This window comes from Crotalus tigris, unplaced genomic scaffold (genome assembly GCF_016545835.1).
Source record: "Crotalus tigris isolate CLP2741 ecotype Arizona unplaced genomic scaffold, ASM1654583v1 scf7180000017771.5222438, whole genome shotgun sequence".
Classification (NCBI taxonomy): Eukaryota; Metazoa; Chordata; class Lepidosauria; order Squamata; family Viperidae; genus Crotalus; species Crotalus tigris.
This window is the reverse complement of record NW_024096622.1, coordinates 2,405,208-2,429,952: the sequence shown is the minus strand read 5'-3', so window position 1 is coordinate 2,429,952 and position 24,745 is coordinate 2,405,208. Positions and strand designations below refer to the sequence as shown.

The 24,745-nt window shown below is 37.2% G+C and overlaps 1 protein-coding gene across 5 annotated transcripts; it reads left to right on the top strand.

The window, feature by feature from the left end:
- The first annotated feature begins 939 nt into the window (after positions 1–939).
- On the top strand, positions 940–24,686 carry AIDA (axin interactor, dorsalization associated). Of its 5 annotated transcripts, none has more exons than XM_039341654.1 (12): positions 946–1,246; positions 9,437–9,506; positions 12,102–12,155; positions 14,040–14,094; positions 16,416–16,479; positions 16,963–17,069; positions 19,548–19,559; positions 20,672–20,794; positions 22,590–22,712; positions 23,083–23,200; positions 23,449–23,635; positions 24,232–24,686. In XM_039341654.1, the coding sequence occupies exons 1-11, from the start codon at positions 1,137–1,139 to the stop codon at positions 23,588–23,590; spliced, it is 978 nt and encodes a 325-aa protein (XP_039197588.1). In that variant the 5' UTR covers positions 946–1,136; the 3' UTR covers positions 23,591–23,635; positions 24,232–24,686. The 5 variants fall into 5 exon arrangements, with proteins under 5 accessions (XP_039197590.1, XP_039197588.1, XP_039197593.1 ...); XM_039341659.1 differs by having other exon boundaries at positions 948–1,246; positions 23,569–23,635; XM_039341656.1 differs by lacking the exon at positions 19,548–19,559 and having other exon boundaries at positions 940–1,246.
- Positions 24,687–24,745: the final 59 nt, after the last annotated feature.

Sequence of the window (24,745 nt, the reverse complement as noted above, 5' to 3'; positions counted from 1 at the left end):
GCTAAAGGCATGAATGCCCCCGAAGGAGTGCTATGGCTTTCTATGCAGCCCAGTTGCTCGACAAAGCAGAGCGAGTGGGATTAGTCGACTCTCAGGGTCTCCCTTTTCTTTTTACCGACTGAAAGTCCGTACATAAAGAGCTGGAAAATGATGGAAATCGGGCAACTACCCTCTTTGCATCTGTTACATGTGTATAGATACAGAAGTATGGTGACTAATCATCCCCCCCTTTTCCTGCTCAGTTTGAGGCATGAAGGAGAAAGTGCGGTGAGCTTGCGAAGCCAGAGGGCCGCCGAAAGGGATGGCGATCTGATTTGTCTGGCTTGTGATGATGTAAGGCGGCGGCAAAGGAACATCAAGAAAGTTTGAAAGCACCTCTTGATGCGTTTACCAGGAGTAACGCATCAAAAGGCTATTGGCAAGGAACGTCGTAAAAGCTAGTGCGCATAAAATCGTAAATATTTTCCTGACGTGTGAGTCGAGGCACCTATACTCCAAGAATATTTGAGGTTTGATTTCCCCATCCGGATGCAAACTTCGAATTTGCATAAGCTTTTTTTCAAAGTTTAGGTAAATACAGGAAGTAACAATGTTGTTGTTAGTTGCGAAGTTAAGTGTGCAGAATATATTCCTCTTTCAAGATCATAATGCACATACATTCACATTTAAAGCCACATTTTTTTAACAGGGTAATGTTTTCTGCTGCCTTGGGACTTTTAGAAAGTTCTGCAGTTTTCCGCTGAAGCGGCTTGTCATTCTTTGCCAGCGGACGCCCGCTGGAATAGAATCTCAAAAGTAACCAAAAAGCTCCTTCTCCAATGAGGCCTTTGCAAGTTTACAACAATTTAGATCCACGCACGCGCAGTCAGGACTCAATAGGGTCCCCAGTTCCGCTGCGCAGGGCAAAGAGAAGGCGGCGGCTTAGGTACAACCGATCATGCTGGTGGGCGGGACTCGTTAGAAGCGACTGCCAGGTTTGGATGAGAAGGCAAATGGGCTTGGTCGGGGGATGAGCGGTGGTGTTGCTGGACTGGAGCGAGCGGCCGTTGCCCGGCGAGAGCCCTCCTCTCCTTGCTCCCCGGCTCCCATTCCGCGGCGCGACCGCGGATGACGATGGAGTCCTAGCAGCTGGGACCATGTCGGAAGCGACTCGGAGCCTTCTGCAGCGCTGGGGCGCCAGCTTCAGAAAAGGGACCGACTTCGACTCCTGGGGGCAGCTGGTGGAAGCGATCGACGAGTATCAGATGTGAGTGGGGGGTGAGCGGCGGCGGGGGCAGCAGCAGCTTCAAAAGGGTCGGGCTGGCTGAAAGGGAGCTGCGGGAGGGGGCAGAGCCTCTGGGTGGGGCGAGAAGTTGGGGTTCAGGCACCCGTGGGGCTGGGTGCGTCTGGCGGGTCTGGGCGGAGCCCCAAGGGGGTGACCTGGAGGGCAGGGAGGCGCTACAAAGCCTCTGGGTGGGGCGAAGGGCAACGGCAGGCGATCAGGGGCGAAGGGCTGCTTCAGGAAGGCGGCAAAGGGAGAGGAGGTTGTGCGAGGGTCTCTCTGGTCGTAAATACTTCGCGCTAGAAGGCTTTGTCTGGCGCGAAGGGTCTGGGGACGAAGAAGGGGCTCTGCGTCGAGGCTACAGAATTGGGAAAACCCTCCTGACCAGCCTCGCTTCCATCACTGCCCCATGCCTGTGTCTAAATGTAAGATGCTGAGGCTCTTGCTGTCGATCTGCATCGATTGCTTTGAAATGTACTGTTTTTTTTTTTTTAAGATAAATGCAAATAAAATGATTCTGCTAATTTTTATGCGGCTCCCCCAAGCTCTGAACGTTTTTTAGGTTGGGCAGCTTTGGGATATCTGACGGAAGTTTTGGCCTTGGAAGCCACCTGTTGTTTCTAGATCATTAATCTGAACCTTGGGATTCTTTTTCAGGGTCATCTCTTTCACTACCAGGTGTATGATGTAGTACAAATGGAAAAAGAAATTTTGTGATTAATTGCTTCTCTTTCAATGATTTAAAATTGTGTATTTGGCAGCTCTAGTCCCATTCCTGATAAACCTGCTAGGTTTCCATATAGTATTTGGCTATTTTTTTATTGAATTGCCACATGAGGATATTTTGTAATACTAATAGCTTGTTAGGAAGCAATTAATCTATTGTCTGGCCAATTGTTGCTTTTGAAAACTCCCATGGCTTCAGAAACTCATGGCTGGGGAAGGAATCTAGCTGAGAGAAAGAACTTGGCTCTTGGGAGGAAATTAACATTTCTTTGGCTTCTGACCATTGTATATCATATTGAGTAGCTGATATCCATTAACTTTTTTGATTTCAGAATATACAGATTTATTTTATTCCCAACACAAAAGTGTCCCTCCCTAAATGGCAATTAAGGAGAACTTGTATATTATTTTTTGTTTGCTGAAGCTATTCCAAGACCTACAAGACTAACATATGTTATGCTATAACATCATGTACCTAGGTCTGACTAAAGCTTAGTGAGTGCACTTATAACCCAGAAGTGTAAAATTATATTGCATGTGTCTAATAAAATATCAGACATTTATATTTAACTTTTATAGATTAACAATAACTTAAGCAGTTAGGAAACAAAAAATGTCATTTGTTGCTTTAATTAAACTGTAGAAAGATTACGCTGGGAGGGAGGTTACTGAATGCTTAAATGTTCATAGCATTTCCCTTGCCTATCCAGTTGGAATGTGCAACATTTTGAAGTCTTGATCTATAATTTTATGCATTTCTAAGAGCTTTATGGATCAAGGCCTAGGTTTCCATTTTATAGTGTCATAATATGGCTAATCAGCCAGTTAGTAATTTCTCTTTTTTACTGTTGATCTCTAACTGGAATTTAAAGCATTTTTATTTTGGTGGTATATATGACTGCAGGCATTGAAAGCTGAATATCTCTGAATTTATCCAATCTTTTTTAAACTGCTTGTAACTGCTGGTCATTATCACATCTGATACTTAGCATCTGTATGATATTTAGATTTAAAGTATGGTGCCCATTACATTTTCTTAAACTATATTGCCTTATCAAAGAGTGACACTATTGTTTTATAAAGGTGATCTTAGAGATCACATGTTAATTTGCATGCATTTTCTGAAAAAAGATGGCAAATAAGTAGTTTTCAATATAAAAACAGAAGAAACATAATATAGGTAGTCCTCAACTTATGACCATAATTGAGTCCAAAATTTCTGTTGCTAAGTGAGACATTTGTTAATTGAATTTTGCCCCATTTTACAATCTTTCTTGCACATTTGTTAAGTAAATCACTGCAGTTAAGTTAGTAACACAGTTGTAAAATGAATCTGGTTTCCCCATTGACTATGCTTGTCAGAAGGTTGCAAATGGTGATCACAGCAAAAATAACAATTCTCATTATTATTAAAGGCTGTGCCCTTAGAAAGCCTAGTTATGATTGAATAGATTTAATAGAATAGAGCTGGAAGGGACCTTGGAGGCCTTCTAATCCTGCCCCCTGCTCAAGCAGGAGAACCTATACCAGGGGTGGGCAACCTTGGCTCTTTTATGACTCGTGGACTTCAACTTCCAGAATTCCTGAGCCAGCCATGCTGGCTCAGGAATTCTGGGAGTTGAAGTCCACGAGTCATAAAAGAGCCAAGATTGCCTATCCCTGACCTATACCATCTCAGACGTCACTGTCTAGCCTCTTTTAAAAAATCTCCAATGATGGAGGGCCCACGATTTCTGGGGGCAAGTTATTCCACTGGTTAATTGTCCTCACTGTCAGAAAGTTTCTCCTTAATTCCAGGTTGCTTCTCTCTTTGATCAGTTTCCAACCATTGTTTCTTGTCCTGCACTCTGGTGCTTTGATGAATAACGTGACCCCTTCTTGGTGGCAGCCCCTCAAATACTGGAATACTGCTATCATGTCTCCCTTATTTCTTCTTTTCTTTAGACTAGCCCAGGGGTGTCAAACTCGTCACGTGACATGTTGTGACGTATTGCAACTCTTTTTGCATTGCTGACAATGGGGTGGATGCAATTTCTGTATGATGAAACTGGCCCATGGGCTGGCAGTTTGACATCCCTGGACTAGTCAAACCCAAGTCCTGTAGCCGTTCTTCATATGTTTTAGTCTTCAGGCCTTTAATCATCTTAGTTGCTTTTGTCTGAATTTTTTTCCAAACTCTCAACATCTTTTTTGTGATATGGTGACCAAAATTAGCTGCAGTATTCCAGGTGTGGTCTTACTAGGGTTTTATAAAGCTGTACTAATACCTCACGTGATCTTGATTCTATGCCTCTGTTTATACAACCCACGATTATATTAGCTTTTTTGGCTGCTGCTGCACATTACAGGTTCATGGTTAAGTGGTCGTCCACTAGGACTGCAAGGTCCCTTTCACAGTAACTGTTTTTAAGCCAGGACTTCCCAAATCTCTACTTGTACCTTTGATTTTTCCTACCTAAATGTAAAACTTTGCTTTTCTCCACATTGAAACTCATTTTGTTGAATAGGACCCATTGTTTAAGTTTGTCAAGATCTTTTTGGATCCTGAGTTTGTCTTCTGGGTTGTTGGCTACTCCTACCAGTTTAGTGTCATCTGCAAATTTGATGAGTTCCCCTTCAATTCCCTTATCTAAGTCATTGATGAAGATATTGAAGAGTACTGGGCCTAAGACGGAACCTTGTATTACCCCACTGCTTACTTCTCTCCATGTGGATATAGTGCTGTTGAGGTCTACTCGTTGAGTACAGTGCTAGGACCCTCAACAGTGTTTCACCATTAGTAACTTAAAAATGTGAGCATAAGATCATTTTCCTTTGAACTTCATGCAAAATTATTTTCAAAACTACCGTAAATGCCAGCGTATAAGACGACTTCCGCGAGCGCTGAAATCTGCGCCAAAGACGGGGGTCGTCTTATACGTCGAGTCGTCTTATACACCAGAAATACTGGTAGTTTCCAACGTATAAGACGACGTTCTAGGAATGCGGCCCGGCTATAAAGACGGGGGTCATCTTATACGCTGGGTCGCCTAATATGCCGGCATATACGATAGTTTTAGTTGATATGAATATACACATTTGTGAAAGAAAAGTGAAATTTGGAAATGATAAGCTTGAAGTTGTAAATCTAGCCATTTCCAAGAAGTGCAATCAAATGGGCAGAAGTGGAATTTAAGCTAGATCCAAGTTGTACTTTTGCAGTTTGATTCATTGTATGGCCTTGCACAAATTGCCATCTTTCAGCATCAATTTCACATCTTAAAAAAAAAGATTAGTGATTTTTCTCAAGGATCGCTAACAAAGTAGAGTTTGGGTAGGAAGGGGGACTTTTTTAGTGGAAAAGTTTATAACCTTTTTTGAAAAAGTGATGAAAAAAATGGGTGACGGTGCTTCAGATTTGGTTCCATAAAATATTTGGAATGTTTATGGAGTATGAATGTAGCATCTTCCTACAGTTCTTTAAAGTAGGTACATCATTTTCTGTGATCATGTAGCAGGTGCAGAGTATAACTATATAAACCCAAGAAAAGACACCCCTGCTATAAAATGTTGCAGACTGGCATTATATGCTCGTACTCTAAAGTACATTTTCTGAATTGTTTCCCAATTTCTGTATAATTGATATATGATTGAAATACACATTTAACATATTTGTATTAGCATTTCCCTTAGAATTACAATTGCAACATTCTATATAATATTAAAATATTACAACACTTGAATACTGTCAATCTATAACTCAAAGACTTTTCTATTAGGCCAGAGAGAGTTTTCTGTATAAGAAAGTTGAAAATAGTTTCTGAAAAAAATAATCTTTGCTTTCTATATATAGATATGTTTTTTTCATGACTGAGTTTATGGAGAAAATGTCTAAATTGAAATGATTAAGAACTCTTTTGGATAGATTCCCCCCCCCCCCCATTATGTAGCTATTGGGAACTAAAAAAAAAAATCTGTTTCTTGGCTGCCATTGCTTGCTGTTTATTTTTTTAAACTTTTTGGTATAACTGTAAATAATATTGAAATAAAATAAAGGCACTTTTACATTACTTAGCATTGCATTTTATATCTTTATAGGATTTTTTCCTATAAAGTGGATCCCATTGAAATTAAAAGGGTTACTTGCTTAGTGGGAATGACACTGCCATCTAAATGCAATAAAATATGCTTGGGATTGGTAAAAAAAATGTGTATGAATATCCTATTCTCTGTGGAAATTTCTGCACTAAAAATGTATTGTGGAAGGAGGACATGTTTTCTCTCTCAAAATTATAATTTTTTCCCAATTGTTCATTTTTATGTTCCAAATTAAGTGATCGCTAACTATCACTGCTATTTTAAGGATGGTGTTTGGAATCCTGAATGCCTGTTCTTGAAGTTAAGAGAGGATATGAACAGAAATTGAGATGGTTACTTCCATGGTTTCAATTCTTTAGGACAGCTGCTAATGGAAACCCCTTGTATAGATAACTCTTATGTTTACTTATTCTATACTTTGTCAACTTCCTTAAACTTGTTAAGATTTTGTATTCATATTGCATTTTCTATGTTATCATTGAGGACAAAAATGTTTCCTATTAAAAATCTATTTTTTGAAAAATGTATTTTTGTTTCTAAGTTTATCTGAAAGCAAAGTATGAAGCTGTTATTTCTATTTCTAGTATTGTCTACTAATAAATGTGTTGAATAGAGATCATTTCCGATTATGCAAAATGTATTACATTGATTATGGAATTGGGTTTGGCAACCTGAATTGGCTGCTTTTTTTTCTTTCTGGTTTATAATATCTGTCGGTATTGATGTAAACCAGGTGTGTAATTTCTTCAAGAAGCACATTTTATTATTATCTTAAAGGTATGTACATCTAATTTGTACTAGCAAAGTAATGCTATTTTATTGAAATCATAATTATCTATGTGACTAAAAGATAGTTTTAGTACATCCCAGCATCTCCTGCAATATTTTATCTCTTGTTTAGAGGCAGCTCAGAAACTAATGTGTATAACAAATATTCATGTTTCCTAGATACTTTTATAACTTGTGTTTGTGTAGATTATATAACTGAAATAATTATGGTGTGTTGCCTAACAGGATTTTTTCAAGTTCTTTCTATTCTTCCTTCATTTATTTTATCTATGTAATGTACTGTGATATGAGTTTATTCCCTAAATATACCTGGTGACTTATCAAGTAGTTTCCCATCTTTTAGTATTCTGAGCTTGTTGGGACATTTAAAACATATTGTGTTCTTTGTCATTTATTGTAAGCTGCCTAGAATGATGTCAGTAAGCAGCAAACAATTATTTGTTATAATTATAAAGTATGTCATTATTGTTATGGGTCTTCTTGACTTATAACTTTAGTATTAATCCTACCAGTTACCTTTCTTGCTGTACATGAAGTTTAGAAGGAATATTATTATAAAATTTAGGAATGTGGTCAACATGGAATACTGTAGCAATAGTTTTTCAAATCTCTGTCTTTAGAGAAGTCTTCATCAGTTTTTTTGTTTCGCCATCCATTTGTGTTAAAGAGGATTATAGAAGATGTAAGGCAATAATGTTGTTTGGTCAAAACATCATATAATTCATAGTTCTGCATATATAAAACTCATGTTAGTAAATTTCAGTAATGGTGGATAGCTATCTTTTATGAAATATTGCCTTTATTGATGTTCTGTTTGGACAGTCGTAATACATGTAACTGTTGAAGGTCTCATTACTAGGTATTAAAGTCATTGAACATACAAACAAGTGAATATTTGTCTGTGGTTATTGTTTGTGTGTGTGTACGGTCAGGTTAGTCTTGACTCCTGGTGACTGCCTGGATTAGTTATTGCAGGTTTTGTGGCAAGATTTTTCAGAGGTAGCTTGCTTTCACCTACTTCCTAGGGATGAAAGAGTGGTGATGCAGCTGATTTTGTGCCTCATGATCAATTGGTTTCTAGCCCGATGTCTTAACCACTACACCAAAGTGGTTCTTTGTGATTAGCTAATGGATATCAATCTTTGTTTTTTCTAGTCTTTAAAACTTGGAGAGATGAAGCTTATTCCAGGAGGCAAGCAAATAGAGATTACTTCAGTGATGCATCAAACAAGTGGCAATAGGGAAATAAAATGGTTAATTATATGATGAAAAAGGAAAAGTGCCCTAAAACCCCACAGAATAGATTGAATTCTTGCTTATATAGTTCTTGAAGAAAGCACAAAGCTCTAGATTACCTTAAGATGTTTATGCCAAATGTATATTTAGAAGCAAATTCTGTTGAAACCAGTGGATGCACTACTTCACTATTTGCACTAAGGGAAATCAGCTGGAAAGCCAAATGTAAAAGGATATGTGATGTGTGTTGCTCTTACCTGGATCTCTAAGAGAAAAGCATTTTCAACTGATCTATCAGTTTTTATGTAGCAAATATATTTTTATATATTAAAATACTATTAAGCTTCAGGTAAGGGGCTGAAGTTATATTTGTTATATTTGTTTAAGTGTTTTGGTGAACCTCAAACAACCAGTCTATGCATGTTAAACATTAGGTTTGAAAGATCACATCTAGTTATGCCGCTGGTTGCTTCATATTCCTCTCACCCAGTAGTTTTTCAGGTATCTCAATACATTTGTAAAGGTTCCAGTTTGGAAGACACAGAGATTTTTTTGGATAATGCAATTTGTTGATATTGGGAGTAAATGACTTGAAAACTCTGGAAGTATAGATGTTTATTTCCTTGTCCAGATGTGTTTCTGGCACCTCTGTATAAAGCAGTCTAGGATCAGCATTGCCTGTTACATGAAAGAATACTATTACAAAGTTACAAATGTGTTGTTTCCTTGGAAGTTTTGCAGCAATATCACATAGATGCATAGATTGGGGGGAAGCAGTTTCTAGATAAAATAATGAAAGCATTATTGTTGATTTTATCATCTATATGTACTTTAATGCAGAAAATTTTCTTTTTTAAAATATATGGGATGGATTTAAATTTATAGAAGATGTGATACAGATTTACAAAGATAGTGGATGCTATAAATATGCTGGTGTTTTTGGCTTTTGTTTTCTTTTATTTTTGTTTGTTTTGAGAAAATTGGAAAAGATGTGGAAAATTTGGATTGCCATAGGCTGCAGTAGTTTATTTATTTTTACTTTGGGGTGAGGGCAAGGAGGCAAGGTCGCCAGGACAGAATCTCCCTCATAGTCAATATGAATGAATATGCTCCATTTTCCATGCATAAACAAAAGGACTATTAGATCACTAAAGATTAAAACTCTTATAGAAAATAGATATTTTGGTTTATATATCTTCTTTATTTTATAGGCTTCTTGGGATCACAAAGTACATTCTCCTATAATTTGCTTAACGTACTATTCAATTTATATCTCATTGTGAGTACTTTTATAATTAGAGACTCCTTAAAGCCCTTAAATTATTTGTTTTCTTTATCTCTCTCCAGATTAGCAAGACATCTACAGAAAGAGGCACAATCTCAGCCCAACAATTCAGAATTCTCAGAAGATCAAAAGGTACATAATGGTGTATGTTCATTTCCTGGTGAATCTATTTTTAGCAGGAATGTTTCATTTGTTTCTTGCAGTCATTGAGATAATTTGCTTGTATGGGCTATGGTTTACAAGAGCTGGGCTTTTGTAGCACTTATCTGTATACACCAAGTTCAAATAGCAAACTTAATACTTCAGTTCTTTAAAGAAATAAAATAGCTTGCAAAGAAACAATACCTATTTTATTACATTCATATGTAATATAAATTATCTAAGAAAGTTATCATAATAGAGTATACATGTTATCTTATTAAATATTTTTCCTGTATACTAGTTATACATGCCTCCACTACATTAGATACTACATTAGCATAGTTAAATGTGAATATGTGAAAAAAAAATTATAATGTAGACAACTGTGTTCTGAAATACCTGTTCTATATCAACTTGTTTCTTGTCCTGAAAGCTGAAAGCCAAATATTTCAGAGGACAGGCTACCAGAAACACATTATTTCTTCTCCACAGTTTTTTTCTATCAGGAATTCAACACCCCAGCTTTTTTCTCAAAAGCATCTTTCTTCTCCAGCATGATGGATGGAGAATCCACGAATGGGTTTAGACTGTCTTCCTGCCCAATTAGACTAAGTCTGATAAAGCAGCCACGCCTCCTGCTGGGTCCTCTATTTCCCAGACACGACTTAGTCTTCAGCCCAGTAGGACATGATTGTGGTTGGCTCCCTTGTCAGACTTCTGGACAGGTTGTATCTTTCCTTTTTCCCTTTCGTGGATTCTCCTCCTTTATCCCATCCCTGGGATCAGCGCTGCCCCAAAACTCCGAATCAGGACTAAAATTAATTGAAAGCCTAGATTACCTAATTTAATTTAAATTCCAAATTAGGGCTAAATTTTACTCAGGCCTGTTCTTCATCCTATGAACTCCTACTCCACCCAAATCTAAACCTGTGAATGTGGAGGCTTTGAGGACATTATTGATTGGGAAGCTGTAGCTGGAAGGTGGACATTTTTTTCTCCCCTCCTCTTCCCATTCTCTGTAACATGGATGGAAAGCACCTTTTATTTATTCTCCGGCTTTGTTGGATCTCTGCCATTAAGTAATGAATCCTTCGTGTAAAAAGTATATGATGAGGCATGGGAAGAGGATTTCCCTGCCTTGCCAAAGTACATCCTACAAAGGCATGGATTTGTTCTTTTTTAGGGGGAATGGGAGTTGTTTTACAGAATAGTTGGAGGCAATAGCTCTTGTGTTAATGTTAAGATATAATCTCTGATGTATATGTTGGGCTGACCAGAAAATTCTCCTTATTCTTTAGAGTAGCAAAACTTCTGACATTTGGATAAATTAAGTATGATCTCTCTCTTTCTCTCTCTCTTTCCCTCCTTCCTTCCTTCTTTCCTTCCTTCCTTCCTTCCTTCCCCATGCTAAATTTTGACATCTTGTGTTTTTGGCACCTAAAAAAAGGTTTTTTTTCTTTTTCTGGCCATATGAAATCATAAAAACTCAGTTGTATAGAAAGTATTTTTATTTTAGAAGATTATTCTTAAAAACTTATTTAAGTTTCTGAAAAGATAGAATTTCATTGGAGCTACAAAATTCTGCATGAAATCAGAAATGTGTTTGTTTGGTGATGGCTAACAAATCTAGTGATCAAGGAATTTTTAAGCTTTTTTTTTTTTTGAAAAATATAAAGTGGGTATAAAGATTCACTTTGTCAATTTAATGTGTTTAATGAGATACTTTCATTGATGAACAGTAAAGTGCCTTGTTGGGGATAGGATCACTTAGAAAAACATTACTGTAGCTGAGTCTAGCTGTAGTGTTTTAATTTTTTTAATATTTGTGTTGGGTGCGGTTCCTGAGAAACAGTTGTGAATAATACTTTTTGGTATCTTGCCACAATTCAGAAGAGGCTTTTACTTTAAAAAATTATCTCTAAAACATTCAAGAAAATCTGTTCAGAATACTTTCATTCTTCAACTCTCAAGTGCCTTTTAATATATCCTAAAACTTTCTGGTTCACAACAAAGGATAGTTGCCAAATTCAAGGAGCAGTAATTTTTTTTAAAAGGCAAAGATACAACCTCTTAAGCATACTTGCTAAATTGGAAAAGGAAAGTAGGCTGAAAGCTCATTTACCTCTGCTTCATTGTAAGGGGTAAGCGGGTGAGAATATGATAGAGGAAAAATAGTATCTTCATCCTTACTGTACAATAAATGTGAGTTTCTGCTTTCGTATATATTTGCAGTAATGTATGAATATGTATGTCTCCATAATGGAGTCTACTAATTGTGTGTCATTCTATTTCCAGACCTTTTATATCACAGTGCTGCAATTGCATTAAAAAAATGAACATATTTATGCCTGTGTATGGGAACCTATAGGAAACTTTAATGTAATAAGCAGCTTTTGGGTGTGCAGTTTTGATTTTTCTGTTTGCTGCCTCTAGACCCTATGTCAAGGACTTGATTTTCTTGTTTCTGTTCTACCTATTGAGTTGCTGCTCCCTCAGCACATATACTTGACAGTTATTTTTGTTTACTTTTCATATAAAAATATTAATACAGCAACGTCAAATTAATCTGTCTTTCCTGTGTTGCAGAAAACTTTAGCCAAGATTGCAACATGCTTGGAACTCAGGAGTGCAGCTTTGCAGGTATAATTCTGTTTTACCTGTGATTTCTGGTTTCTTTATGGATTTTATTAAATATTAAAAGCTTAAAAAACACGCTTTGTAAAAATCTGACTCGGGCATGTATTCTATTCTCACTCATCTTTCTGTTGTGTGTGATTTATTACAATGTCTTGGTCCAAGAGAATAGAAAAATTAAACAATGGTTTATAATAGGAATCTTAAAAATCTTATATTGACTTTGGAACAATATAAAATGCTAGTTTATACTGGTTTCTCTAATCTTTTCATTCAAACAACTTGAAAGTTTATAATGGTCATCTTCTTCCCATCTTCCATCAAGTACCGTATGTAATATTCACAAAAATACTGTTCTCAGTTGTATCCACCAGAGAATAATGTTTTGGGGTTTTTTTTGTTACCATAGGTGTATTTTGAAGCTGGTCAAAAATGAATATGAAATCTGGCTTCATTTTTCCTTTCCTTTCGTTCATTATTTATTTATTGCAGTATTAACAGTATATACTAACATATCCCAATTCCAGAAAGTATAACTGGAGCAGTGTTTTGCAATTATTCTGTTCCTTTCATAATAGATGATTCCAGTCATTGGGAAGGGGAGGAGAGGAGTCTGTGGCTGTTCTCTTGTGGAATGCTATAGGGGTCACTTCCCCCCCTCCTTCCGTTTAACATTTATATAGTATGTTATCACTATAACCTGCCTCCAGAAGTGGTGAATGCTCCGACACTGGAAGTTTTTAAGAAGAGACTGGACAGCCATTTGTCCGAAATGGTGTAGGGTTTCCTGCCTGAGCAGGGGGTTGGACTCGATGACCTCCAAAGTCCCTTCCAACTTCTTCTTCTTCTTCTTCTTCTTCTTCTTCTTCTTCTTCTTCTTCTTCTTCGTCTTCTTCTTCTTCTTCTTCTTCTTCTTCTTCTTCTTCTTCTTCTTCTTCTTCTTCTTCTTCTTCTTCTTCTTCTTCTTCTTCTTCTTCTTCTTCTTCTTCTTCTTCTTCTTCTTCTTCTTCTTCTTCTTCTTCTTCTTCTTCTTCTTATGTTATATTATTATTATTATCATCATCATTATTATTATCTAATGGTTTGGGACCCAGCATCATCAATGGACTGAAGATATTCGGCTTTACATCATTATCCCAGATCAGGCTGGTAATTAAGTACTGTCCTTCTGGAGGCTTTGAGATTCAGGATTACTCTTTGTCCATCAAGACTCTCTATCTGCTTCAGTAGTACCTCTAAATGGGTCCTCCTGAACTTGTGGTTTCTGCTGGAACAGCAGATAGAAGTCGTAACCAGGGAAGTCTTTGCCCAGTTTTGGCTGTTGTATCAGTTGTAGCCCTATTTGGGGCAGGAGGACATTGCTACAGTGACTCATATACTTGTCACCCCCTGTTAAAACTACTGCAATGTGCTCTATGTGACACTGCCTTTAAAGATAACTTGGAAGTGGTAGTTGGTCCACAATGAGGCAACTTGTGCCTTCTCCAGTGGGAGCCCACTATACTGTGCTATGGGCCTCTGACATGGGACCAGTTTATCAGCAGGACCACATTCTTCCATTGCATTTGAAAAAAGCTGCTAGTGATTCCCCATTTTAGGGCAGTGAAAGGAAATGAGGTTTGGAGGCAGGTGATCTTTTGGAATGGCCTCCTTAGTTCAAACCAAGTTCATGTTGAGGGTCTCTGAACCATGATGTCCCCTTGATTAGGTTAATAGGCAATCTCTGTGTGTAATGTTTTATACTCAATTATGATGATGGAATTTTTAATTGTTTATAGTCTCACATTTTATCCCTGAGGTCTACAAAACTGCCACTGTTTAACTGTTGTAATTCACTACAATATAGCAATGAATAATAACTGCACATGTTAAATATTGTTTTTCTTGTAGTCTACCCAATCCCAGGAAGAATTTAAGCTGGAAGATCTGAAGAAACTAGAACCAAGTAAGTATTTCCGTGTTTTTAATTACACTAAGAAATGGTGGTATAATAGTTACAATGGAAAAAGTATTAAAGAAATTCCCCCACCAGAAAAATGGATTTTACCAATCTGTATAACTTCAGGTTTTATACAACAGAGTGCCTTTCCCTTGCAAATAATTACTTTATACTTTATGAAACTCAATCTATATAGTATCTTTTTTACATTAGTAAAGTCTTAAAAGTTCCTGTGGCTACTCCATTTTACCCTGGGAAGGAGTTTTCAAAATATAGTCTTCCCCAGTAATTTCTGCTGTGATGATTGAGTTTTTAGTAAAAGAGATTGGGACATTGCTATCAGTATGGACCAATTGGCAAAAGGATTGCCACAAATTGCTTGGGGGATTATTGCCTGAGCTTTATTGGCAGATATAGGAAGTACTATCAGTTGCTTAATTATTGGCATTTGAGAATATCTGTTTTTCTCTTGTTGGCAGAGGTTGTTCCAGCTGGAAAAGCAAAAGATGTGGCATTTATTTTGTCAATAGAAACATGATTTATTTTTCCAAGCATATGTACTATTGAGGGTGAAGGTTCGTTCTCCGAACTTGAAGTTTGGTTTCCGAACATTTCATTACCAGGCTAGGTAACATCTTCAGAGGTGTGGATCCTGTTTTTTAATTGACATGATGTTTCTCCCACATAGAAGTGGTTGCAATCGTTACAGTTGATTTTGTAAATTACGTTGTTTCTTTCATCCTTCTGTGTCTTGTGTTTGGTTCTGGATAATTCCTGGCAGAATGTGGCTGTGGGTTTGTGGGCTATCACTTTTCCTAGGGGTTGGAGAATTCTGGCTGTCATTTCTGACACCTTTTTTTGTATGGTAGGGTTCATTATTTCATGGCAATCGGCTATGTGGTGTATGGTAGTTTGGGTGCTGTGTGTTGGAATACGGAGTTTTTTGGATAGCCATTACAGAGAAAGACGTCAAACAGCCGTTTTTCTTCTGCTTTTCTTAGTGGTGTGGTGCTGCAGTGTGTCCTGGCCCTTCTGAAGAGGGTCAGGACACAGCTTCTTTTGTGTGTGATGGTGTGGTTGCTTGCGAAGTTGAGGATCTGGTCCATGTGCATAGGTTTGCGGTAGACGGTTCTCCATTGTCCAGTCTCCTTACGTCAATGTCAAGGAATGGGAGTCTGTTGTCTTTTTCCTCTTCACATGTAAATTTGATCCCAGGGAATATGTTGTTAAGTAGGTGATGTGTTTCTTCAATTTGGGAGTGTTTGATGATGACAGAGGTGTCATCGACATAACGTGTCCAGAATTTTGGTTGGATGGTGGGTAGAGCTATGGATTTGAGTCATTGCATGACTGCTTCTGCTATGAGGCCTGATATGGGAGATCCCATTGGGGTACTTGCTTGTACATTTTCCCATTGAACCTGAAGTATATGTTGAAGCATAGATCCAGGAGTTTCATGATGGTTTCTGTGGACATGGAGTGTTTTGTAATGGCATCCGCTTTGTGGGTATGGTGTTTGGTGAGTAGCTGGTGTATGATTTGTTTAGCCAGGTCAATGTCAATGTCAATCAAGGTGAAGAGGGCGGTGACAACGAAGGAGACCATAATTTCTTCCTTGTTGATCTTAGTGTGTTTGATGCATTGGATATATACTATTGCTGTGACATTATGTAGCTTTGGGGTTTTTTAGGTGAATGGTCTTAATATATCATTTGATACACACACACAGTCATTATATACTTAGTGTCTACAAATGTACTTAATATATATGAGAACTGTAATTCTCTGAATTTCTTAATTACATATGAATTAATTTGTTCCTGCATAATATTGGTCATAGATATTGACTAGATTAAATTTACCCTTTTAGGACAGACATCTCTGTCTTGTAAAGAAAAAACAAATTTTAATGTTTTTCTAATCATGTTTACTTAATAGCAATAGCACTTAGACTTATATAACACTTCACACGACTTTATAGCCCTTTCTAAGCAGTTTACAGAGTCAGCATATGCCCCCAACAATCTGTGTCCTCATTTTACTGGCCTTGGAAGGATAGAAGGCTGAGTCAATCTTGAGCCAGTCAGAATTGATGTGCTAGCAGTCAGCAGAATTAACCTGCAACACTGCATTCTAACCACTGCACCACTACGGCTCATATAGAAGTCTCATATTTAACATTTGCTAATTTAAGTAATTTGTGTTAATGTATGGAAAATATAATAAGGATTTACAGCTTTCTTATTGTGGCTACAAGGATTAAGCCCTACTCTTTTTATATAATTATACAGAATGTTGATGGTAATTATTACTGTCTTTTCTTACAGTCTTAAAGAGTATTCTTACCTATAATAAAGAATTTCCTTTTGATGTTCAGCCCGTTCCACCAAGGTATGGAAGAATTGCATGCAGAAAGAACCAGTGTCAGAAATTGCAAAATTTCCATTTTTTAAAGCATCAATAGTTTTTACCAATCACTGAATCCTATAGCTCTATATTAAAAGTTGAATTTCAAGTTTTATTTATATCTTTTGTAGAAGAAGTTAGAAGTCACTTTGTTTTTATACTGTTTTTCTATAATTTGTTTTCTGCACTCCTATCCTGTCTTTCTCTTTATTCTTTCTCTCTCTCTCTAGCCATCTTTCTGACTAATTATATTTGTTAGTTTTTGTCTTTATGTTCAATAAAAAATAAAGTTATATTAAAAATTGCATAATATAGGTTTGTGGAATGTAAAAATTCTGAAATTCAATTTTAAGCTTCTAATATTTGAATAGGAGGCCATAAATATTCCCAGTCTTAGATTAAGATATACTGGTGATTCCTATCTATCTCAGTTCTCAGTTGCAGTATGGTGTTTCTCTTTTTAAAAAGGAAAATCTTAGCACCTGGTGAAGAGGAAGATTTAGAATTTGAAGAAGATGAGGAGGAAGGTGGAGCTGGAGCAGGATCTCCAGATGCATTTCCTGCCAGAGTCCCAGGTAAGAGGCCAAATTGAGAATGAGAATGTTGGAATTACAGTTTTAGAAACAGAAAATGCAAGGACTGGAAGAGGCCTTAAAGGTAATCTAATCCAATCACTGACTGGAGCTGCAGCTACCTCCTACTGTTAGAATTTTTTTATCTGTTGTCCAATTAAAATCTATTTCTTGTACTTTAAATCCATTGTTTCTAGTTTTGTGTTCAGGAATAGTTTTGCCCCATCTTCTGCAGATATTTGAACGTAGCTGTTAAATCTCTATAAAGTCTTCTGTTTCCAGGTTAAAGATACCCAGCATCTTCAAATTGTTTCTTATACGTTTTTCTTTTCCAGGCCTCTGTTCATCTTGTTGTCTCTCCAACCATATGCAAGAGTTATTTGGGGGGAAAATCTGCAACTGTATATTTGTTAGCTAAACCTCTTTCTGAGTAAAGAGAAGCTCAGCATGCCACTGCTACCGTGTTTCCCCCAAAATAAGACCCAGACTTATTTATTTTTTTTGCCTCCAAAATAGATGCCAGGTCTTATTTTTTGGGGGGGGGTCTTTTCCACAGTCTCACCTTGCCGTGGCGGCACCGACAGCCCAGCCAGCCAGGCCACTTCTGCGGCTGAAAGAAATGCCTCTGCAGCTGAGAATGGAGCCCCATATTGACAGAGGATTGAATCTGTAACTCAGTTCTTGGCAGCAGAGGCCTTTCTGGAAGTGGACCAGCGAGGTGGTGTTGATTCATGGGAGGCCTGGCTGCAATGGTAAGCGGGTGCGGAGCGCATGGGGAAGCTCCACCCCCCACTCCTGCCCTAGCTTGATTTTTAGGCATCTACCTTGCCCCCAAACTATGGCTTATTTTTGGGATAGGGCTTATATTAGCCCCCCCCCCAAAATCAAGCTAGGGCTTATTTTGGGGGGAGGTCTTACTTTTGGGGAAACACGGTAGAATGCCTGTGTGCTAAGATTGTATGAGATGCCATTATCGTTATCTATTGTCCTTTATCATCTGGAGGTAAGGTGAAGGACAGAGAGCAAAGCAGAAATCATGGAGTTTTCTTAGAAAAACCTGCTTTATGAAAATCTATACTAATATTTTGTCAGCCCTAAAATTCAGATATGGTTTGAAGTTTACCATTTTACCAATGCGTAGTCTCTATGGAAATTGGTGCTTCATAATTATTATTAGCCAGTGATTAAATAAGTTTATTGATTATAGATCTTTACTGAGTATAAAAAATGAAAGGATATGATTTAAGCATGGCTAATGTGCATGGCTTCTCTGCAGGATACTGACAGGTGCAATGAATGCACCCTACACTCACTCCAAAGTACTTTTTCCTCTTTGGATCCAAATCTCTGATAATTTGGCTTAAGTGCCAAATTGATTGCAAGAAAGTTGATCAGGGCTACATGTTAGCATAGATAAGGCAAAAAAACATGGGTGATTTTTTTTTTTTAAGAGAGGGGCTCTGTATTCGTGAAAAGATGATCTTTCTTCTACAATTCCCCCACTTTACCCAAAAACATACTCCATGCAACAATCATGATTTAAAAATAGCCCCAGTTGTGCATTTTAATAATTTTATAAAAGCTCTGGAAAGGAAAAACTGCTATTTGCAATCAGTTGCTGATACAAAATAGAGGCTTGAAGTAAAAGCCTGATGTGGCCAGGAACTGCATATTTCTTTTGGTCACATGTGGCCACTAGCTGGAGATTTTCAAACTTGATTTAAAATCTTGGCGGGAGGGAGATGAAAGCACTAAAATTGGACCAATTTTGAACAACAGTAAATATTTTTTAGGAAGTGACATAGATCAATCCGACAGTGAAACAGCACTAGTGGAAGTCAACACCCTTGCAATTTGCTTTCCACTGACCAAATGTATTCTAGAGAATTGGTGAGATCTTTAAGATCTTATGAAGCTAAAAGAGGAAGAGTAGATAAACTTTATACTAGTTCTGTTGAAAGTCTTTTTATGTAATACTAGATTTAGCGCAATAATCCCTTTTATTACAATAGATGATAGTTAACTGTTTTCTACAGTATGTTCATTGCCATGTCTGAAATAGCTAAACTTCCAACACAAGCTTAAGTCCCAAGAAATCCTGTTTTGGGGATATATTCATATATTACCTGAGTAGACTTTGCCATGAACCCACACACATCATTCAGTTCTCCAGATAAGAATAATTGGGTACAATCCTGACATTTGGATGCCGACTAAAGTGGATAAATAGAATTTTCTAATGGTTGAAATACTATAGTGCTGAGATGATGCCATTTAAAAATGTGCAGATGAAGTTTGAAATAGCTTACACATATGATACTAGACTGTTTTGCTGACATTGTAACTTCCATTGTACGTCTATTTCTTTTCACGGATCCCATATTGCATTATTTTGCCGCCTAATCATTCATGGTCTTGTCTTATCTTCTACTTGCATGGCTCCATTGTGTAACCATGTGCTACATCATTCATCTAATCCAGGAGCCAATGAAGGTATGATAATGTTCTAATGTTAATAGTTGCTGTTATTAAGATAATCATATTGCTGTTGTTTTATTATTTAACATTGTAAATATGAAAACTCTTTTATGCTAAAATCTGCCATCTAGCTCTATTTTTCCCCAAATAAATGGTACATGATGAATGTCCATCCTATATGCACAGAATCAAATTGTATAGGTTTCTGAATTGCTTTTGATATGGAGAAAATCCATCTTTTAAAAAATCAGTTGGCATGTGTGGAGATTGTAGAAAGTTTTTTCTATCAGAAATATAAGTTTACTTTAATACACTATAATAGTTTATGCAGATTTCTACTCCTGTATGTGACATATTGTTCACTTCAAGAGTGAGCAGTGATGTTTTGGACTTTCATTCCAGTGCCCCAGCCATCATAACCAATGGCAATGGATTGTAGACTTATCATCTAGAAGACCAATTTTGGCTTTTATGTCTTATATTCCAGCAGTGATGCTACTAAAGAACCTGGGTTACATCATAAAAAAAAAAAATCAAATGTCCCCTTCAATAAAGAATGGGCACCGGAATTTTGCTGCATTTATTGTTTACAGTAAACTTTAAACATACTAAGTTTCAATGTCTTCACCTATGCCACAAGTCTAAAATATCTGGAAGGTAATTAAGTTGCTTATCTCTGGATCTTGGTGTGCTATAGACTTTGACTTTGACAATATTTCTGCATTTGGCTTTGATTTCTCCCCAAGTTAGTATTTAGCAAGTGGTTTTAGACTAATATTCAAAAAGAAAAGCCTTATGTCTAGTCTTGGTTCTATCCGAACTGTTAACTACTTGTCTTCTCATGAAGCATATGTTTCTGTGTTTATTTGCTCGTGCAATACAGTTGACAAATTATTTGTGCAGAGGATTTAATAGATGATAGTTCCTCAATTCTCTGCTTGTTGAACTATGAAAAGGATCCTACTTTTCCCAAGATGCTGTAATTTAAAATCAGGTCATATTAATAAATTATTCCAGATATTGTATCTTATGATGTTAGTATCAGCTATCATTTGTTGACAGAATTAATAGCAAGAGAGAATGAAAGTATGCTAAATGACTATTATTCTGTTCTGCTTTTTCCTCAGGTACTTTATTACCCAGATTACCATCTGAGCCCGGGATGACATTACTAACTATCAAAATAGAAAAAATTGGTCTTAAAGATGCTGGGCAGTGCATTGATCCCTATATCACAGTTAGTGTGAAAGGTAGGTATATTTTTCTTAATTGATTTGCCTAGGCATGTAATTTTGATCCTTTTTTATCCAATATTAGCTAGAATTGAATTGGCAAAATATACCACTATGTAATCAGCATTTAGAGTTTAAAATATTCACATTTGTCATATTGGATTTCTCTTTCGCCCCATGGAAACTCTTCAATATGCTGCTTTTCAGAACTGCCTTATCCTGATTCCTTGCAAGCCTTAACATATGAAAACTGTATTTTTTTAATTTTCTAATGAGTCACTTTGATTTAGCATGCAGAGTTCTTGAAATTTAATCTGCCATTTTCATATCAGCTAATTTAAAATAATTTTTTATGGATTAACTTCTGGTGGATAGTGAAAGGGTACAGTTAGTCCTCAATCTATTACCATGCAGTTAGTGTACATTCCTTATTATAGTGGTGCTGAATGAATGTTGGTTATGGTGAGTAGTTAAGAGTTTTGGCTGTCCCAGCACACCCACAGTCACGTGATCATGATCTGGATGCTTGACAACCCATTTGCATTTATGATCAGTTGCCAAGCACTATGCAATCATGTGATCACCATTGGCAATGTTCCCTACTGGCTTGCCCAGAAAGTCAAAGGGGAAGTTGCTGGGTAAGTGTCTCCCACCTGTGCACTCTCCCCTAGCCCTTCCGTGCATCTTCTCCCTCCCACTCAACACCCTTCAACAATTCCTCTACACTCATGCCAGAACCACACATCCTTCCCAACCACATGGCACTTCTTGCGCACCTTCCCCAATCTGCCTCTCATGCACTCAGCTTGCACCAAATCTCTTGTACACTTCTGCATGTCTCACACAGACTGTCCCCACACTTGCACTGCACCTCTATTGCACTCCTTAGCACTTTCCTCAACTTGTGTGGCACTTCTCACATACCCATTTGTACCCTGCCTGATTGGGCATCACCTCCCACACACCCCTCACACCCTCATGCACCCTTCTCAGTAGTGCTTCATTTCCTTCTCCACTTGGTAGCATCCACTTTTTTGTCTGCCAACCTTGTACCCTTTCCTGTCTGATTTTGTTTGTGGAAAGCTGGGAGGAAAGTGCCTCTCCTAATGACCATGGAATCTGGGACTTCAGAGATTGTCGTTACTAAGCATTGCCATTGCACTTTATAACCCACATTGCTTAATGTTGGAAATTCTGGTTTGAACTGCCATTGTAAGTCGAAGGCTATCTGTATTGAAAGGTTTCCATCATACTTTTTTCAAAAAGCCCTTGATAAGAAATTACTTTGTAGGCCACATTGCTTAGAACTGGAAATTCTAGTCCCAATTGACGTTGCAAGTTATGGACTATGTGTATTAAATGGTTTCCATCCACTCTTTCTTCAGAGAGCCTTGGTTAAAATTGGTGTTGCCCTAAGTCTTTTGTTTCTGTTCAATAAATGTTCCCCTAAACTGGACACACGGATCAACTTTCTATTAATACCTAATATGTCATCACTTTGGAAAGCATGTGTCACCTTTCTCAGAAAATGTGCACTGGGAAGGCCAAATAAGCAAGGTTACTTTACCATAACCACACCTCAGTATTGGTTACTCACGATTACCGCCATGTTTTTGGAAGTGACAGTCCTGTAAAAAATCTTGTGTAAAGATATTGTTTGAATGTTTACAAAAAGAAACAATCTTTTCCTTAGACTTTTAGATCATGAATTATAATGACCCTGGGGGAACAGATCAAAGTACTCCTTGTTCAATATACCAAATGTCACAACTGTTTTCCCCCTACTTAATGCTTAAATTTTATTCTTGGACAGATCTCAATGGGATAGATCTTACACCTGTGCAAGACACCCCTGTTGCTTCAAGAAAGGAGGACACTTACATTCATTTTAATGTGGACATTGAAATTCAGAAACATGTTGAAAAATTAACAAAAGGTTTGTTGCATGAAGGCTTGAAAATCATGTTGAACTATGATCAATAGAACAAGGTATAATTTAGATCAATAACTTGGAGAGGAGCAGATATGCTGTCCCCAGAAAAATTAGTTACCCCATAGTGCCTTAACCAAACTACTCAAAAAATTTTTAAAGATGTTATTTATGATTTAGGATGGGAGCAGATCAAATGATAGTGGCTTCAAACTTCTTAGGTTGATTCTTTGCAAAGGTACAGAATCTTCAATGAGGATTGTTTTTCCTCAAGGTAGTTCTAACAACTTTGTATTAACTATGTTAGCCTATAAAGAAGTACAGTGATGTAATTTGAAAAGTGTTTCAGATTTTTTTTTTCTCTTCTGCCTTTCAGGTGCAGCTATTTTCTTTGAATTTAAACACTATAAACCCAAGAAAAGGTTCACCAGCACAAAGTGCTTTGCCTTTATGGAGATGGATGAAATTAAAGCTGGACCAATTGTTATAGAACTGTAAGTAAGTGTGTGCATCAACCACAACAAACAATGCAATCCAGAATTTCTGCTAAACTCTTTCAGTTCAGTCAGAAGCAAAATCTGGAACGTTTTGGTGGTCCCGGGCTTTGGTGCAAAACAAATAGGGATGATTTTATGGTGCAAGTATGATAGAATGAGTATGCATCATCTTCTCTGATCATCAGTAGTGCATGGGTCCATCCACCTGCCTTCAATCTTCTCCATATCTTCTCTCTCCACTCCAGCTGCTGCTATCTACATGTGCCATTGCCAAGAAAATCCCTTACATACTGTTGTATTTCCCCAGAGCTGTGTATTTCAGTTCATATTCAGAACAAAACATTTCTGTTTTATTCCATGTACAGCCAAAATTTGAGTTTTAGTTGAGACATGGACTGCCCAAAAACAAAAATTCCATGCATATCTCTAAATGTAAGTAAAATTTTGCATAAAATAGGCATCCATATCTGCAATTATATAAATTATGGTTGAAAGTTATGCTTGGAAATAATGCACTTCATTAATTTTCTTCCTGAGTACGAAGAGAAATGCTAAGTTTCCACAATGTTTGATTTGTATGTTATTTTATGATGGCTGAGGAATACCTTAGCTTTGAACCCAAATAAAAGTGTGCATGTTTAAAAGATCTGAAGGGTCCCCCCCCCCAAAATGTAATATTCAGAATAGATATATTAGAGTAGGTGTTTGTGATTCTGAAACCACTTTAACTACTTTGGCTTAATTTAGAAGAAAACCAGTAGAGAGAAAAGTGAAAGAATGATTAAATGATTATCTCAATAATTAATCTAGAATAAATTCTGAGACAGTTTTATATCAAACAAGTACCACTGAATTTAAATGGGACAATTATTGTGGAGGTAGAAATTAGAATTAAGAGTTGTAGCTATTTGTTTAACTTGGCTTTTCAAATTGTACAAAATCCCTTTAAGTAAGAAAAGAATAATCTGGGGTAAGTTCCTAAACAGCACTAAGATCAATTCTGATATCTACTCTTTTTATCATTATAGGTACAAAAAACCCACTGATTTTAAGAGGAAGAAACTTCAGTTGTTGACCAAGAAGCCACTTTATCTTCACCTTCATCAAACACTGCACAAAGAGTGACTTTTGTGAACTGAACCACTTGCCATAAATTCATAGTAGCTGCATATGTAGCACTTGTCTTTCAGGAGAAGGAAGAATGGATGCATTTACCTTGTGGTCACAAATGACCCTCAGTGCTGCACAGCAGTGGGTCAAGTAGCCACACTCTGCATCCAAGCCCAGTTTCTTTGGAATGTATATTTTTAATTCAGATGTTCCAAAGTGTGTTGCAAGTTTTTCATAAATGGGCCGGTTATTAAGTTCAGTTCTGTAACTTGATTTCTACAGTTATATCAGAACCCTTAATTAAAGCAGTTGAGGAATCCCCGTCTGCCAAACCCGATACAGCAATAAAGATATGCCAGTATCAAAAAACTTTTACACTTCTACTGTATTTTGTTTGTATCATTTTCATAAGTGCATTACATTTGTAAAGAA